The sequence below is a fragment of the Manis javanica genome, chromosome X (assembly GCF_040802235.1).
Source record: "Manis javanica isolate MJ-LG chromosome X, MJ_LKY, whole genome shotgun sequence".
Classification (NCBI taxonomy): Eukaryota; Metazoa; Chordata; class Mammalia; order Pholidota; family Manidae; genus Manis; species Manis javanica.
The window spans coordinates 100,418,699-100,437,413 of NC_133174.1; the positions used below are offsets into that span (position 1 = coordinate 100,418,699).

The 18,715-nt window shown below is 38.4% G+C and overlaps 1 protein-coding gene across 9 annotated transcripts in view; it reads right to left on the reverse strand.

The window, feature by feature from the left end:
- ACSL4 (acyl-CoA synthetase long chain family member 4) overlaps positions 1-18,715 on the reverse strand; it is an 86,284-nt gene that overhangs the window by 33,902 nt on the left and 33,667 nt on the right. For 4 of the 9 annotated variants that reach the window (XM_073227993.1, XM_017641736.3, XM_017641735.3 and 1 more), the window contains 4 exons: positions 3,682-4,214; positions 3,261-3,438; positions 1,582-1,691; positions 1,323-1,461 (listed from right to left, as the gene is read on the reverse strand). In XM_073227993.1, coding sequence (XP_073084094.1) covers positions 1,323-1,461; positions 1,582-1,691; positions 3,261-3,438; positions 3,682-4,032 — 778 coding nt within the window. In that variant the 5' untranslated portion in view covers positions 4,033-4,214. The remainder of the gene's footprint in view (positions 1-1,322; positions 1,462-1,581; positions 1,692-3,260; positions 3,439-3,681; positions 4,215-18,715) is intronic. The other 5 variants (XM_073227996.1, XM_073227994.1, XM_017641737.3 and 2 more) reach the window with 2 other exon arrangements.

The window sequence follows — 18,715 nt, forward strand, 5'->3', positions numbered from 1 at the left end:
GATGAGAACCAAAATTCCCATAGTTTTGTGCCAATATCCTTTGGTGAACCAGCAGAATTAGCAAGAGATCCCTCGTGATCAGGACTTCACAGGCAAGTTTACCTCAATCTTACAGGGTCAACCTGGCATTGAGAGACTATTTTCCATGAGTCTCTTGAGTTTCTGCACACCTTATGAGCACAGGCACTGACTTTGCTCTGGACTATCTTTTCGAGGATGTTTGCATAGTGAACAGACTTGGAAGATATAGTGCATCCCTCCAGCACATAGAGCAGGCATGCTTACTGTCCAGTACAGTAGAGATAATCTCTCCTTCTAGAGCAAAGGGCAGGCATACTTACTGCCCATTAGAAAAGGTTGGGTTTCCCTAAGCACAGTCTTCTCCTCTAACACAACGCACTGTGTGTACAGGTGTCATCTACCCCTCTTGGCACTGCCTGGTGGAAAAGGGTGCTGGGAAGCAACATAAATGCTGATACTCTGCCTACTGTAATTGCTATGCATAAAAAACTGTTCCTCATCTCTGACCCAGGAGTCTTGTGCTTCCCAAAAACTGTGGCCAGCTCATATATTTGCTTGCAAGTAGGTAAAATCTCAACCTCTTTGCCATACCCCACACACAGTAGAGAGCTATAATCTATACCTGTTATTGCAAGCATGTGTTCAGTCCCTAGTTGTCAAATATTCAGAAGCTAATAACCAGTATGTTATCCTGTCAGAATGAATCCTTTCTTCATCTAGTACAGTACTATGATGTTCACATTAAACATGAGAAAAAAATACTATTTAAATGGAGTATTTAATTTCCACAGCCCTCTGTCTGATGACCAACTGACATTTTGCAACAAGTTCCATTTACTTGATTTAAATTATATACCAACTACCATACCTCAGTAGTACAATAAATTCAAGCATGATCTTGGCAAACAGCTTTGCATCCTCTGAGACATCATTAAATTCGCTAGCATTGAGCCTTAAAAAATTTGAATAGAAAGGCCTGAGATCTTTTCCTCATGGAAGGTCCAAGTTAGAAGGTTATAATATAGGTTATTTGAAAAAAGGAAATTGATAGCAGTTGCTCTAAGTGTGAACCACTGAGCACATCTCAAATAGTTAGTAAATTTTAAAACAGTAGTTACCTTTTTGAGGAGAAATAGAGGGAAAAACCTTAATCAAATACAGTCTTGATAGTTTTTGGACATTTTTAAGCTTTTTTTTAAATCAAAGAACTTTACAGTTTTCACTTGTTACTTCTTTTCCTAACCTACTGAAATAACAAACCTTGACCAGATGAATCAATTTGTTTTAACTGAGTTACTTACAGTTTTCTGGCTTGGATCCCAACTCTTCTACTGATTGCATGCTGTGAATCTCAAATCCTTCAGCATATTCTGCTTTATTGATAGTCTTACTGTCCACATAAATGATGTGCTTAACACAATTGATATCTAACAATGCAGCCTGTTGAGCAGAAAGAAAATCCAACTATTAAGTATGGGTCTGCAATAAACTCAATTATTGAACATTTTTCTATCCTGTCAGATAACACTAACATGAATTAAAAGAAAACTTCGTATTTACCTTAAGCTTATTTTCCAGAAGTTCAATACTAGTAATCAGATAGGTAGCCTCAGATTCATTTAACCCATGAACTACAGCTTCTCTGCCAAGTGTGGCATATAAAGTCACAACTACATAATAAAAAAGAAACACAAAAATTAAATGATAAAGTTATTAGATATATTAAGTCAGCCTTTAAGGATAGGTACATTCACAGACGCAAAGGGATTTTATAATTTAACTTGACTTCATAGTCTCCCTTCAACCCTGTCTCAAACTTTCTGGTAGCCCCAATTTTTCCTTAAAAATTCTCAGGATTCTAACTTTCTAAGCCTAAAGAAACCCATAAATACTGAAGTGCCACAACTGGTCAAAAGTCAGTTAATATTCTCAAGGTCAATAGGTTCTGGCTGAACAGATAATACAAATCAGAACTACCTGCTAGGACTCCCCTATGAAATGGAAGTCTCTACCCGACAGGACTTTCACTGATCATCATCATATAGCACCAAATAATGGATAAGTCATTGAAATTGCTCAAATTTTAAGAATCTCAAGTTAGAATCAGATTCCCAACTCCTTCCAGAAAGCTTTCTTGGGACCAGTATCCAAGCTGACTAGAGACCTCTAAGCCTTAATTGGAGGAGTCAAGGAGATCTACTCTTTAGAAGCTACCAGACAATGAAAACCTAACTAAAACCAAGATTAGTTAGAATCAAAAGACATCTGCTAAATTTATATTAGACTTGAAAATTCAGCTCTAGGCTGGTTACCAAAACAGTAATATGCTCAAGAGCCACTTTTCACAAGCTGTTGATTGTTAAGTTGGGCAAAAGGTACATAGGGCAGCATTTCATATTATCCATTTTTGTTAGAAATGCATGCTCTTTGGTGTGGGGGGATCATGAGAACAGTGTAGCACAGAGAAGGCATATAGTGGATCTGTGGCATCTTGCTGCACTGATGGACAGTGACTGCACTGGGGTATGGGTGGGGACTTGATAATATGGGTAAATGTAGTAACCACATTGTTCTTTCATGTGAAACCTTCTTAAGAGTGTATATCAATAATACCTTAATAAAAAATTTAAAAAAAAAGAAATGCATGCTCTTGATTCTTACACTATACCTACAGTGTCCTGTTTCATTCAACAAATAATTGAGTGCTCAGTATGTGACAGGCACTGTTCTGGACTTCTGATTTTTTAAAATAATTTCTTGTACAGTGGCAAAAATGAATGCTTATAAATCAGAAATATACCCATTTTTATCTTCTGGCTGACATATCTAATGACAGCTCAAGTTGCCACAAACTTATTTCACATGTAAAATGGAGTAAGTCAAATAAGAGGCCTTGAAGCAATGAACTAGAATTATCCTAAACCACAATTTTTTTGAAACCATTATTTGGTATGCCACTGCCTAAAAAAGATCCCAAACCCCAAATTGTTCAGGTACAGTTCATTTCCAAATGAAAAATAAAATTCTAAATTCAATCCATTAAGTTGCCAATACTCACAGTAGCAATTAGAAGTCACTATCTTTAACAGGAGTTATCAGACATCTTATAAATACATTACATACTGTTTTACGGACATAAATTATGCAGAAAAAAAGGAACACCAACTTTGAAAACAAGAGGCTCTCAAGACATTTTCATACATAACTAAAGCCCTTGCCAAAAAAAACAAGACACTTACGAGGAAAGTTGTACTTAAAGCAGGTCTGTGCTGTAATCATCCACTCAGCCCTGGTCTCACAGAAAATGGCAATAGTGCTCTTTGGTTTTAATCCCAAAGCAGTGAGTCCACTACCAAAGTTACTCACTCTGTGGTTCACTTCGACGTAGTTCATCCATTTATAATTCCCAAGAATTAACTGTTAAAGGGAGACATTCTGAAGGATCAGTATATTTATTCAAACATGCAACTGAAATACTGTTCAAAGTGTCGAACTCTAAAATTGCCCTTAAGAATATGCAGAAGCTATGAGCTCCTTCTGAGAATTAGTTACACAGCACTGTCATGGAAAGCCAGCATATTTAAAATTCACTTGATTTATGATAAAGTAGAATGTACCTGCCCCTTTAAAAAAAAATTAAAAAGCACAAATATGCTTTACCTTCTTAAAAACCTTTCCGTTTGGCTGCATTTCATTTTCTTCACTTAGGAGTTCCCTGGTCCCAAGGCTGTCCTTCTTCCCAAACTTGGAAACAGCATGATCAAATAATTTATCCAGAGTGTCTGCTCCAGGGATGTCTATGACAGCTAGTGAGTCGAAGTGTGTGACAGAGCGGTACGGACTTCCAGGTTTGTCTGAAGTGGGCTTAGCTTTTATTCTCTTTGCCATAGCGTTTTTCTTCTTGGCATTGGTAAGAAAATACCATGGAATAAATATAAGGGCACTGTATATTGTTATTAACAAGTGGACAGGCAGCAAAATAATGGTGAGCACATTTAGCTTAAGTTTCATAGTGGCAAGGCTTCTAAAAATGGTGTTTATTTCTTGTAATTCTTGGGCTTCAGAGAGCCTTATTTTGCTGAAGAAGGCAATAATGGAAGCAGCAGGTAAGAGTAGCAGTTTAGCCAAGGCAGTTCAATTTTAACGATACAGATAAAAGTTAGTAATCTTTGGAAGCCGACAATAAAGTACACCTGTAGGTAAAGACAATGAACCAGGCAGAGAGCAGGAAAAACAAAACAAAACAAAACAAAAGAGCATTAACAAGTTGATAGTACCACTGATTTAAATACTTAGGTCTTTATTGGTTTATATAATTGATATGATTCAGAAAGCTGAAATAACTGGTCTGAAACACTGTCATTTTCCATTTTTAATCATTTCTTGCCAAAAACTTCTGAATTTAATTTTTGCTAGATTTTTAGGTATGCTGATATTGATCATTCTGTAAGTCAATTGCACAATGCTACCATAATGCTTATATGAAAGCATGAATGTGACAGTTAAATTTGGTTAACTTTTGAAGATAGGGAATACCAATAATGACATTTGTCTTAAACATGTATACATAAGTAAGGCAGCTTAAATAGAATGAGGTTTTGTATCCAAAAGGGGAAAGACCACCACAAATTTAAGTTTCTTTCTCAAAGATCAACCCTGAAATACTATTCTGAGTGCTTCGTTAAGGTAAATTTCTGATGTAAGGTTATTCACTATTTCCTATCCCCAAAACGGGAGCCATACAATAATATCATTTCCTAAGTGTCTAGTTTATGCTCAAAATTGCACCAGTTGCCTGGGAATAGTAATATTAAGTTCAAAGTAGTGTAAGTCCTAGTCCTTGCCCATTACGAGTTAACAGTAATGACGTAGTCAGCACACAAGACAGATCCAGTGTCTTCCAAGCTTCAGTGAGGGGCTAGGCAGGGGGCACATTTCTTCAAAAAAAAATTCACAGACTTCCTATATATAAAACTAAAGTGGAATTGCTCTGGCTGAAGTAGGGATTGAGGGTGTCCAGAGTCCCACCTAGGACATCCTTGAACCCCACTACTAAGGTGATCATGGAAACATTTCCAATGAAAAGTCCTGTGGAAATACTGAAGCACTAATGTGTGCAGTACAAGCAATAAATGCAGTAGGTGTTCAGAGGAAGTACAAAATGGCCAACCAGGAGAGGCTCTGTGGAGAGCAGAATTGCACTGGACCCCTGCTGGGGATGTGGAAATGAAAGAGAATAAATGGAGGGCTTTGTAGGCAGGGGAACCACATGAGAAAAGTTACAGAGGTAGGGGAGAAGGACAGACGTGGGACAGTATGGAGAGCCAATCATAAGGACACTAGCCTGATGGGAACACAGAGTATACGCTGGCTAAATAGACTATAGTAGCATAGCATCTGACAAATCAGGCAAAGGAGTTTTCATTTGATTAGGCAGAAAACTGGGGGCCACTGCAGGTCAGAAAAGGTATGAACTGGAAAGGAACTGCAGAAACTGTGTCACGGATAATCTCTCTCGAGGAGCTTCAACTGAGAAAGCTATTATGGTGACTGGTAGCATTATTTCAACTATAAAACTAATGGTTCACTGTGAAGAGACAAATTGAAGGTCATCCTTCTGCCACTGGTGTGGAAATAGACTGTCGGCCCCAGGACAGTTGTTCACTTTCACGCCAGTTACTAAAATGGTAGCTTAATCCAGTCTCCATTTTTGTTCCATGTCCTTCAACTTAAGGTGCTGCAATAAGTAAGAAATTACAAATGAAAAGGCCTGGGTGTCAGTTCCCATCTCTGTCACTAACTAGCTTTTTAAGCTTGGACCCCTTTGAGAATCTAATAGGAACTATGATCCCAATTCCCCTCAGAAAGGTATGCAAAATGATATACATGATTTCTGGGAATTCATGAGTTCCCTGAAATCTATCCATGAACCCCAAACGGTGCCACCAACTCTGAACTAAGAATTTCTGGCCTGGACAATTTATGGGGGGCCCTTCCAACTTAAATTTTATGACTTACCCTACCTAGAAATTGCTTTCTCACTCTCTCTAATATGTCTGGTCATTCATTTCTTTGAGATAAGGTATGTCAAGTATCCATCATAGGCCTGGTCCTCAATATGCAAAATCACCTCTAACAATTCTCTCCTCCATCAGACATTTAATGACTATCCAAATCCTCAATAATCTTTCCTTTTTGTAATTTCCCTCTCAATTTGGACCCCTGATTTCCAAACATCTACATCTAAACACCTGACTACAGAGCTGAGACCCAAAATTCTCAACCCTATAAAAAACAACACCTTTGAGAGAGGAGATTAAAGATGGTCACGTGAGAGGAGAGACAGAGGCTTCCTCCTAAAACTGGATACAATTAGAAAATATAGTTGGCGCAACTAATCCTGAGAGAGCAACAGGAAAGAGGATGACATCAGACTGCATACACATGGAGAAAAGAGCAGACCTCACCAAAAAGGGTAATGTACCAGAGCAGTGGCTCCGCAGGACACGAGCCCTTCCCCCACTCCACCTTAATGGCAGGAAGAAGAGAAACAAAGCAGGGAGGGAGTGGAAGGTTGGGACTGCTGAATACCTAGCCCTGGAGATCTGCTCTGGGAGCACAAACCTACATTTCATGGTGCTTTCATGAGACTCTCATGCCTACCAGGTTGGAAAGTTAATACAGGCAGAGTTCCTGGGGTGACTGGGATTCCGGCCGCTTGTGGTAAGGAGGGATCCATATCCGGCTGCTCTGGGACAAAAACTTATACCTGTAACTGGCCCACTGGTTCTGGCAGTGGACACAGGCACAGCAGCCAGGAGGCAGGGAACAGCTCTTTCCTCCCCCCAGGTACCAGTACCGCTCCCCTGCAATGCCAACATTGCTTCAGGGGCTGAGCAGCTCCAGAAGAGAGCATCTGGACACTAGAGGGCGCCATATTACAAACATGAAATGCCACAGGAACCTTCTCCAGAGTAAAATTATTAATACAACTCCAGAGAAAGATTTAAATGATACGGACATCGTGACTCTTCCTGAAAGGGACTTGAAAATAAAACTCATCAACATTCTAGTGGAGGTACGGAAAGACATCCAAGAACTCAGGAATGAATTCAGGTGGGAGATCCAATAGTTAAAGAGCACAATGGAGGGTATTAAAAGCAGGTTGGATACGGTGGAGGAGACAATAAATGAAATAGAAACTAGAGAAGAGGAATACAAAGACACTGAGGCACAGAGAGAAAAAAGGATCTCTAAGAATGAAAGAATATTGAGAGAACTGTGTGACCAATCCAAGTGGAACAATATTCGCATTATAGGGATACCAGAAGAAGAAGAAGAGAGAAAGGGATAGAAAGTATCTTTGAGGAGGTAGTTGCTGAAAACTTCCCCAATGTGGGGAAGGAGACAGTATCTCAGGCCGTGGAGATCCACAGATCTCCCAACACAAGGGACCCAAGGAAGACAACACCAAGACACTAGTAATTAAAATGGGAAAGATCAAGGATAAGGACAGACTGTTAAAAGCAGCCAGAAACAGAAATAAGATCACATACAAAGGAAAGCCCACCAGGCTAACATCAAACTTCTCAGCAGAAACCTTACAGGCCAGAAGGGAGTGGCATGATGTATTTAATACCATGAAGCAGAAGGGCCTGGAACCAAGATTACTTTATCCAGCAAGGTTATCATTTACATTTGAAGGAGGGATTAAACAATTTTCAGATAAGCAAAAGCTGAGAGAATTTACCTCCCACAAACCATCTCTACAGTCTATTTTGGAGGGACTGCTATAGATGTACGTGTTCCTAAGGTTGAATAGCTGTCACCAGAGGTTATAAAACCACAGTAAAGAAAGTAGAACAGCTAATTATGAAGCAAATGCAAAATTAAATTAACTATCCCCAAAGTCAATCAAGGGATAGAGAAAAAGTACAGAATTTAATACCTAATATATAAAGAAAGGAGGAAGAAAAAGGAGGAGAAATACAAAAGAACCTTTAGATTGTGTTTATAACAGCATACTAAGTGAGTTAAGTTAGACTCTTAGATACTAAGGAGATCGACCTTGAACCTTTGGTAACCACGAATTTAAAGCCTGCAAAGGCAATAAGTACATACCTATAGATAATCATCCTAAATGTAAATGGACTGAATGCACCAATCAAAAGATATAGAGTCACTGAATGGATAAAAAAACAAGACCCATCTATATGCTGCTTACAAGAGACTCACCTCAAACCCAAAGACATGAACAGACTAAAAGTCAAGAGATGGAAAAAGATATTTCATGTAAACAATAGGGAGAAAAGAGCAGGTGTTGCAGTACTAGTATCAGACAAAATAGACTTCAAAACAAAGAAAGTAACAAGAGATAAAGAAGGACATTACATAATGATAAAGGGCTCAGTCCAAAAAAGAGAATATAACCATTATAAATATATATGCACCCAACACAGGAGCACCAGCATATGTGAAACAAATACTAACAGAATTAAAGGAGGAAATAGAATGCAATGCATTCATTTTAGGAGACTTCAACACACCATTCACTCCAAAGGATAGATCCACCAGACAGAAATAAGTAAGGACACAGAGGCACTGAACAACACAATAGAACAGATGGACCTAATAGACATCTATAGAACTCTACATCTAAAAGCAACAGGATACACATTCTTCTAAAGTGCACATGGAACATTCTCCAGAATAGACCACATACTAGGCCACAAAAAGCCTCAGTAAATTCAAAAAGATTGAAATTCTACCAACCAACTTTTCAGACCACAAAGGTATTAAACTAGAAATAAATTGTACAAAGAAAGCAAAAAGGCTCACAAACACATGCAGGCTTAACAACACACTCCTAAACAGTCAATGGATCAACAACCAAATTAAAATGGAGATACAGCAATATATGGAAATAAATGACAACAACAACACAAAGCCCCAACTTCTGTGGGACGCAGCAAAAGCAGTCTTAAGAGGAAAGTATATAGCAATCTAGGCATATTTAAAGAAGGAAGAACAAACCCAAGTGAATAGTCTAACGTCATAATTATCAAAATTGGAAAAAGAAGAACAAATGAGGCCTAAAGTGAGCAGGAGGGACATAATAAAGATCAGAAAAGAAATAAACAAAATTGAGAAGAATAAAACAATAGAAAAAAAATCAATGAAAACCAAGAGCTGGTTCTTTGAGAAAATAAACAAAATAGATAAGCCTCTATCCAGACTTATTAAGAGAAAAAAAGAATCAACACACATCAACAGAATCAGAAATGAGAGAGGAAACATCACGACGGACCCAACAGAAATACAAAGAATTATTAGAGACTACTATGAAAACCTATATGCTAAGAAGCTGGAAAACCTAGAAGAAATGGACAACTTCCTAGAAAAATACAACCTTCCAAGACTGACCAAGGAAAAAACACAAAATCTAAACAAACCAATTACCAGCAAAGAAATTGAAGCGGTAATCAAAAACTACCCAAGAAAAAAACCACCGGGCCAGATGGATTTACTGCAGAATTTTATCAGACATACAGAGAAGATATAATACCCATTCTCCTTAAAGTTTTCCAAAAAATAGAAGAGGAGGGAATACTTCCAAATTCATTCTATGAAGCCAACATCACCCTAATACCAAAACCAGGCAAAGACCACACCAAAAAAGAAAATTACAGACCAATATCCCTGATGAACATAGATGCAAAAATACTCAACAATATATTAGCAAGCCGAATTCAAAAATACATGAAAAATATCATCTATCATGATCAAGTAGGATTTATTCCAGGGATGCAAGGATGGTACAATATTCAAAAATCCATCAACATCATCCACCACATCAACAAAAAGGACAAAAACCATATGATCATGTCCACAGATGCTGAAAAAGCATTCAACAAAATTCAACATTCATTCATGATAAAAACTCTGAACAAAATGGGTACAGAGGGCAAGTACCTCAACATAATAAAGGCCATATATGACAAACCCACAAACAATATTATACTTAACAATGAGAAGCTGAAAGGTTTTCCTTTAAGATCGGGAACAAGACAAGGATGCCCACTCTCTCCACTTTCATTCAACATAGTTCTGGAGGTCCTAGCCACGGCAATCAGACAACACAAAGAAATAAAAGGCATCCAGATTGGTAAAGAAGAAGTTAAACTGTCACTGTTTGCAGATGACATATTGTACGTAAAAAACCCTAAAGTATCCCCTCAAAAAATACTAGATCTAATATCTGAATTCAGCAAAGTTGCCGGATACAAAATTAATATACAGAAATCTGTTGCATTCCTATACACTAACAATGAACCAGCAGAGAGAGAAATCAGGAAAACAATTCCATTCCCAATTGCATCAAAAAGAATAAAATACCTAGGAATAAACCTAACCAAGGAAGTGAAAGACCTGTACCCTGAAAACTACAAGACACTCTTAAGAGAAATTAAAGACAACAATAAACAGAAACACATCCCATGCTCATGGACAGGAAGAATTAATATTGTCAAAATGGCCATCCTGCCTAAAGCAACTTACAGAATCAATTCAATCCCTATCAATATACCAACAGCATTCTTCAACGAACTGGAACAAATAGTTCTAAAATTCATATGGAACCACAGAAGACCCCGAATAGCCAAAGCAATTCTGAGAAGGAAGAATAAAGCTGGGGGGATTATGCTCCCTGACTTCAAGCTCTAGTACAAAGCCACAGTAATCAAGACAATTTGGTACTGGCACAAGAACAGATCCACACATCAACAGAACAGACCAGAGAGACCTGATATAAACCCAAGCATATATGGTTAATTAATATACAATAAAGGAGCCATGGACATACAATGGGGAAATGACAGCGTCTTCAACAACTGGTATTGGCAAAACTGGACAGCTACATGTAAGAGATTGAAACTGGATTATTGTCTATCCCCATACACAAAAATAAACTCGAAATGGATCAAAGACCTGAATGTACGTCGTGAAACCATAAAACTCTTAGAAGACAACATAGGCAAAAATCTCCTAAATAGAAACATGAGAAACTTTTTTCTGAACTCATCTCCTCAGGCAAGGGAAACAAAAGCAAAAATGAACAAATGGGACTACATCAAAGTAAAAAGCTTTTGTACAGCAAAGGACACCATCAACAGAACAAAAAGGCATCCTACAGTATGGGAGAATACATTTGCAAATGACATATCCGACAAGGGGTTAACATCCAAAATATATAAAGAACTCACATGCCTCAATACCCAAAAAGCAAATAACCTGATTAAAAAATGGGCAGAGGATATGAAGAGACAATTCTCCAAAGAAGAAATTCAGATGGCCAACAGGCACATGAAAAGATGCTCCACATCATAATAATCAGGGAAATGCAGATAAAAAGTACAATGAGATATTACCTCACACCAGTTAGGATGTCCAAAATCAAAAAGACTAGGAACAACAAATGCTGGCGAGGATTCAGAGAAAGGGGAACCCTCCTACGCTGCTGGTGGGAATGTAAGCTAGTTCAACAATTGTGGAAAGCAATATGGAGGGTCCTCAAAAAACTCAAAATGGAAATACCATTTGACCCAGGAATTCCACTCCTAGGAATTCACCCAAAGAATATAATTTCTCAGATTCAAAAAGACATATGCACACCTATGTTTATTGCAGCACCATTTACAATAGCCAAGATAGGGAAGCAACCTAAGTGTCCATCAGTAGATGAATGGATAAAGAAGATGTGGTACATATACACAATAGAATACTATTCAGCCGTAAGAAACAAACAAGTCCTACCATTTGCAACATGGATGTAGCTGGAGGATATTATGCTCAGTGAAATAACCCAGGTGGAGAAAGACAAGGACCAAATTGTTTCCCTCATTTGTGAAGTATAACAACAAAGCAAAACTGAAGGAACAAAACAGCAACAGACTCACAGACTACAAGATGGAACTAGCAGTTACCAAAGTGGAGGGGTGGGGGAAGGCAGGTGGGGAGGAAAGGAAAAGGGGATTGAGAGGTATTATGATTGGCACACATGGTATATGGGGGGGGGGGAATCATGGGGAAGACAGTGTAGCACAGAGAAGGCAAATAGTGACTCTGTGGCATCTTACTATACTGATGGGCAGTGACTGCAATGGGGAATGCGGGGGACATGATAACATGCGTGAATGTAGTAACCACATTGCTTTTTCACGTGAAACCTTCATTAGAGTGCATATCAATAATACCTTAAAAAAAAGCATTATTACAATTTGTTAGCAGAAATATGATGAGGATGCAGTGGAGATGAGGAAAAATGATTATCTAGGTTACATGTAGAAAGTGGCCCAAGTTAGATTTCTCAATATAATTTGTGTTGTTTTGTTTTGAACTATAAGAATGTATTTATTATGTGGTAAAAGAAACATTAAATTTAAATGAAAAAAGAGAAAAGCAAAAGCATAGCTGCTTTGGTGGGGAAGGCTGCAACAGCCCCTGAAGGGACTATTGGGACCCCCAGTTCATCTGAGTATCTGACCCACTGACATTGTCTGATCACTTATCTCACAGGGAAGTAAATGAATGACAGTGCAAATTGTAACCAAGGCCCATCTATAAGTCCAGTGTTCTTTCAAACACACCAGCCAGCCTCTGCCCAGTTTTGCCTATCTTAAAATCCTCCCTCTTCATGTAATTGTAGATTAATGGTATAAAAATAAATAAAAAATAAAGAGGGGAGGGGAGGGGAGGGGAGGGAAGGGGTAAAGGAATAAAGAAATGAGTAAATAAATAAATAAATAAATAAATAAATAAATAAAAGGACAAATAAGTGGATGGATGAATGAATAGATAAATAAATAAATATGTAAGTAAGTAATAGATAGATACATAAATAAATAAAGATCCTTCCTTGTGAAAGGTTTTCCAGGGTTACATTCACATCTACTGATAAATTCTTTTTGAAAAAAGATTGGAACACCTACTAAGTGTAAGTTTTGAGCACTTAATACAAAGATGAGTAAAACATGCCCTTGATCCTTTACATGCATGTATGCAAGTACATATGCGTTCATATGTATGGAGGGGGCAGGGAGATCAGTTAACAAATACTCAAGGTAGAATATGATAAATCCCATTGGAATAGCAAGAACAAAATGCTAAAGGTACTCAAAAAGGGGCTAATTGTGTCCAGTGTGGAGAGTAAAAAAAAAAAAGAGATGAGGGAGGAAGTAGAACCATCCAGAAAGTTTTCACGAAATTACAGTACTTGAGGTAGGTGCGAAGGATGGGTATGTTTTCAAAAGGAGAGAAGAAAGATTAGGATATGAGTACAGTCTGAGCAGAGAGAACAAATGGATAAGCTAATGGACAGAGGCAGAACAGTACAGGATGGATCTGAAAAACAGCAAGCCAGGTTAGCAAATGCTTTGATACTTTCTGCTGTTTCTCCACATAATCCTTCAGTCAACTTTACTAGAAGGCAGCTTATACAACAAGAGACATGCAGTTGCTGCTGTGGCAACTCAAGATTAAACTGGGCAACATGGATGGACCTAGAAGGCATTATGCCCAGTGAAATAAGTCAGACAGAGAAAGACACATACCATACCATGACATCACTCATGTGTGGAATCCAAAAACCAAAACAAACAAATGAACAAACAAAACAGAAATAGATTCAAATACAGAGAACTGGTAGGTTGCCACAGGGGAGGAGGGTGGAGGCATGGGTAAAATAGGTGAAGAGGATCAAGAGGTACAAACTTCCAATTTTAAAATAAATCATGGGGATGAAAGCACCGCATAAGGAATATAGTCAAAATACTGTTATATCATTGTATGGTGACAGATGGCAACTAGACTTATTGTGAAGAGCATTTTGTCTCACACATACTTATTGAATCACATTAAACCAATATTATATGACAACTATAGTTTGATTTTTAAAAAGTAAAAGAACAAAAAAGATTAAACATCCTGCTACTGTATTAAGGGAAAATGAATACTTCTTTAAAGAAGAGAAAGCCTCATTTTCCCAGGTGATAAATGGGCTAAACCAAGTGAGGAAATTTGGGCTTCTAAGCTCAGTATCTGCTGTTAAGTGACGCTTTGTATCAGTGGCATAATGTGTGAAACAGGGACACTGCTTGTGTTAGTTCCTTCATGGTACTGTGGGGAGGAACCTTTGTCTTATCCAGCTTAAGTTGCATGGGCAATAATAATCAGCCCCTGGAATACACCCTTATCTCTCTTGCCTCCCTCTCCCTTTGTTGTCCTTACTTGGCTAAACCATAACCTGGTTAAATCCAATTCTCCACCTAATCTCTAACTGCACCCATGCAGCTGGAGAAAAACCTGATGGCACCAAATGCTCCCTCTCCCCCCCCACCCCCCACCAAGTCAATGACTGCTCCTCACGGCACAGAAACCACACTACCCTGCTCTGGTGTGCTCACTGGCCTTCTCTCCTGGGCTTCACAGTTTGTTCTCTCTCTTCAGACCACCAACGCCCCTCCCCTCTCCATCCTGGCTCTTAGCTGCTGACCTGGCTTCCTATCTTCCTGAGAATATGGAACCAGTCTGAAGAGATCTTCCACAGACGCCTCCCACTCTACCTGCCTTGCTGGGATCAGTGGCCACCTGCTCAGTCCTCCCCTGTGACTACAGATGAACTGGTGATGCTCCCAGTTAGAGCTAACCCCTTCACTGGTGCATGACACCCTTGCCAATACAAGAAAGGCCTGAGGCTGCAGCTCTACCAATTCCTTGATTTCTTTCTTCCTGCCCCAATAATTCTTCCTGCTCTGCTGAATCATTCCCACCAGCACCATAATGGGTTATTGTTCCTTTCATCTACAAACCATTCCCTGTTCTACCTTCTTTTTTGGCTACAGTTTCTTCTCCTTTTCTTCAGGACTCCTTAGAAGAGCTGTCTATGCTGTCTGTCTACCAGTTTCCCCCTCCTATTTGCTCTTGAACCCACTACATTCTGGCTCCGATTGTAGTGCTCTGATCAAGGTCACTGATGACTTCCATGCTGTCAGATCCCAAGGTCAACTAAAGCTCAGACCTCATCTGCCTTACCTACCAGCAGCCTTTTAACACAGTTGACCCCTTTCCCTGCTTGAAACTTCACTGGGCTTCCAGGAAACCATGCTCTTAAGGTTTTCTTCTGACTTCCGTGGCCATTTCTTCTCCATCTTCTCTGCTGCTTCCTTGTCTCCCTAGCCTCTAAACACTATAATGCTCAGTCTTTGAACCTCTTCTCTACCTATACTCATTCCCATGGTGATGTCAGTTAGTCTCACAACTTTAAATAGCATATATATATATATATATAGACTCCCAAATTTCTCCCCCTAACCTGGAAGTCTCCCTTAAACACCAGATTTCTATACCCAACTATTTCTCAACAGATTCATTTAGATTTCAGTTAAGCACCTCAAACCTCGTATGTTTAAAACTGAGCACTGATTGTCCTTCCACAGATCTATCCCACCAAGTCTTGCCTGTCTCCGTAACTTCAGCTGCTTTGACCAAAATCCTTGCAATTTACATCTTCACTCTCTCTCACACACACTTCCAAACCCAATTCATCAGCAAATCCTACTGGCTCTATTCACAAAACAGGTATCAAATTCAACTATTTCTCACCACTCCTACTAATACCATCTTGGTTCAAGCCACTATCATGTGTCACACCTGGATAAATACAATAGCCAGTATGATCTCCCCTGCTTCCACCTATATAATAAATTTGACACTCAGCTACCACAGAAACCCTCGTCTTATCCAGCTTAAATTACACTTAAAGTAAGTTAGATCGTATCATTCCTCGGCACAAAACTTTTCAAAGAATCCCCATATGACTCCTCAGAAGAAAAGTCAGTCCTTACTCTGACCACTCAGACTACAGGATTTTTCTCCTATCTCTTAAGTTTCTGACTTCATTTCCTATGCTTTCCCCTGGCTCATTCTGCTACAGTTTCATTTGTTCCTTGCTGTTTCCGTAATACACCAAGCATGATCCTGCCTCAGGGCCTTGGTTCCTGCTATTCTCTCTACTTAAAACATTTTTCCAAGATACCTGCATAGCTTACTCTCTTGCCTCCTTTTTGTCTTTACTCAGTTATCACCTTTCTCAGTGAGTTCTTCTCCAGCCACTCTAAAACTGCACCCCAATCCCTTTCTCACTTTATTTTTCTTCCTAGCACTTATCACTAATACATCATATGCCTTATTTTATGTTTATTATCAATGTCCCCATCAGAACGTAAGCTCCATTGAGGCAGAGTTTATTGTGGTTGCCGAATCCTCAGCAACTACAACAGTACTTCCACCTGGTGGCAGTTCCATAACTTTATGAACTACAATTTAGCAAAAAGGTATACAAGTGCAACAGCCCAAAGGCCACCAACCTCAGCTGTCCTTTTTTAAAAAATCACCTGTCCATGCCAACATTCTAGGAAATGATATATTCTTAAATTTAATAGAAAATTTGGAACTGAAAAAACTATCTGCTGCACAGAGGGAAAAGACTGGTGTTATAAACACTTAAAGGTTACATAATTTGTACCATGTGTATTTTCATGGATGCCTTTCACAAAGGTATGCCATCCTTCCGGGTAGGAAGAGTGATGCTGTTGTCCCATGATTAGTAGGACATGAAACCTGAGTTGTGCTTCCCTAAAATCAAGTAATGTCTTTGTATGTCAGCCAGAAAAGGGCAGGCTATCATTTTCAGTCATGGGATAGTTCATCACTCCTGTCAATGTTAACCAATCCACCCGGGAATCAGATTAATAACCACTTATTAAGCATTTACTATGGGCTAGGTCCTCTGCTCAGTCCTTTAGATACATTATCTCATTTAATCCTTCAAAAAAAAAAACCCTCCCTTTGAAGTAGTACCCGCATTTTACTGATAGTAAATAATTTGCTCAAGAGAACAAAACTAAGTAGGAATTTTGACCCAGATCTATCTGATTTTTAAGTCCATGTTTTGGGCTACATTGTCTGTGAGCTTGCCATACTGGTATAATCTAAATGGGCGAGAATGATAAACTTTGTATATAAAGATATCCTGGCAACAATTTTGAGCACTGATCTCCTAAGGCATTTTTATAGGAGTTAAAAAAAAAGCCCTTTAGGGGTCCTAGTTTTAGTGAAAAATCAGATGCAATTTTATTTTATTTTATGTGTTGAGGCCGAGTTTAACATTAAGTATTTCATTCCAGTTACTTCAAACATTATGATAGGTTAAACACAAAAAAGCATTAGTGATACATTAAGCTCTAGTACACAAAGTAAACAAAAACCACACTATAAATACTGATTAAAGTCTCAATTTAATCATCTCCCCCAGAAGCATGTGACACGCATCAATTTAAGAAAGAAAGAGAAAAACTAAGAAACTGAAGTCAATTAATGCCAAGACATTTTTTCCGAAAGTTTCAGGAAATGGACTAAACCAAGCAAGGATCCATGCATCTGCCAAGTTGAGACACACAGTAAGGGCAAATTAAATTAACTTCATCAAAACTTGACATGAGACCTTATGAAAATGTAAAAACTATCGATGTGAAAATCAATGATTAACTATGTTAAGTGGTAACTTTAAGAAATCACATTTTCAAGTCACACATCATACAAGTGTAATTTAAATGCCAAATAAAGAGGTAATTTGCCCCCCAAAAAGGATAAACTATATCGACTAAACATTAAATCACAAAACCATTATAAAAGTTCCAAGAGATTAAACAGATAAGCGTACCTTCTGTACTTCAAAAGATCATATTTCTACACAGACATTGCATCACCAAGACTTTTGTAAAGGGTGGAGTGCTTTTTTAAAAATCCTATTTTCTTTTACACACTATTAAAAAGTCCCAAATGATTTTTAAAACATATAGGAGATAGCTCAAATATTACGTGAAAAAAGGATGGTTGCCATTTTGTTAAAGAAATCAAACTTCACAGGTGCTACAATATGAATTTTATATTTTATTATAAAAACTTTAAAATGTTGATATTTGAAGATAATAAAAGGAATTAAGAGTAGCAAGCAGGATCTTGTCCTATCACAGTCTGCAAGACTGATCATGTGAAACATACATCCATCTGCTCCTTGTAATTCTCATCTGACTCATATTGCTAGACCAATCTGATCGATACGAAACACTGTTAAAATCAAAAATAAATCCAGTATACAATAATTGTAAGAAATACATTTGAAAACTGAAAAAAAGCAAAATGAGAATAAAAGCTAGGTTGAACATATACTGATACCAACACACGGCACTGCACCTGTGCCCAGCTACTTTAACTAGAAGCGTCTCACAACTATGACTGATATGTGGGTGCGTCTTTAACAAGATTAACAGAACCTGTTTACTTCATCACCTGGAAAGGTATTAACTCCTGAAGTCGCCATCCTGCCAGTCTCTTCCCAGCTTTTCCCAGCAAAGAAAGCACCTCAGCTGCCATGTTGAAGATGCTCTTTCAAGCTCTAGCACAAGTTCCCTCCCATAATGCCTTAAGAACATTCCCAGCATGCATCAGAATGTTTTTTTTTCCCTAGGTCATAGCCTTTTATAATTAGGATCCTATCTATGTGTTGAAATGAGGCAACTTAATGTTTTGAAATGAAGAGATATAGGAGCCAATGTTGCTGCCTACATACTCCAGACAC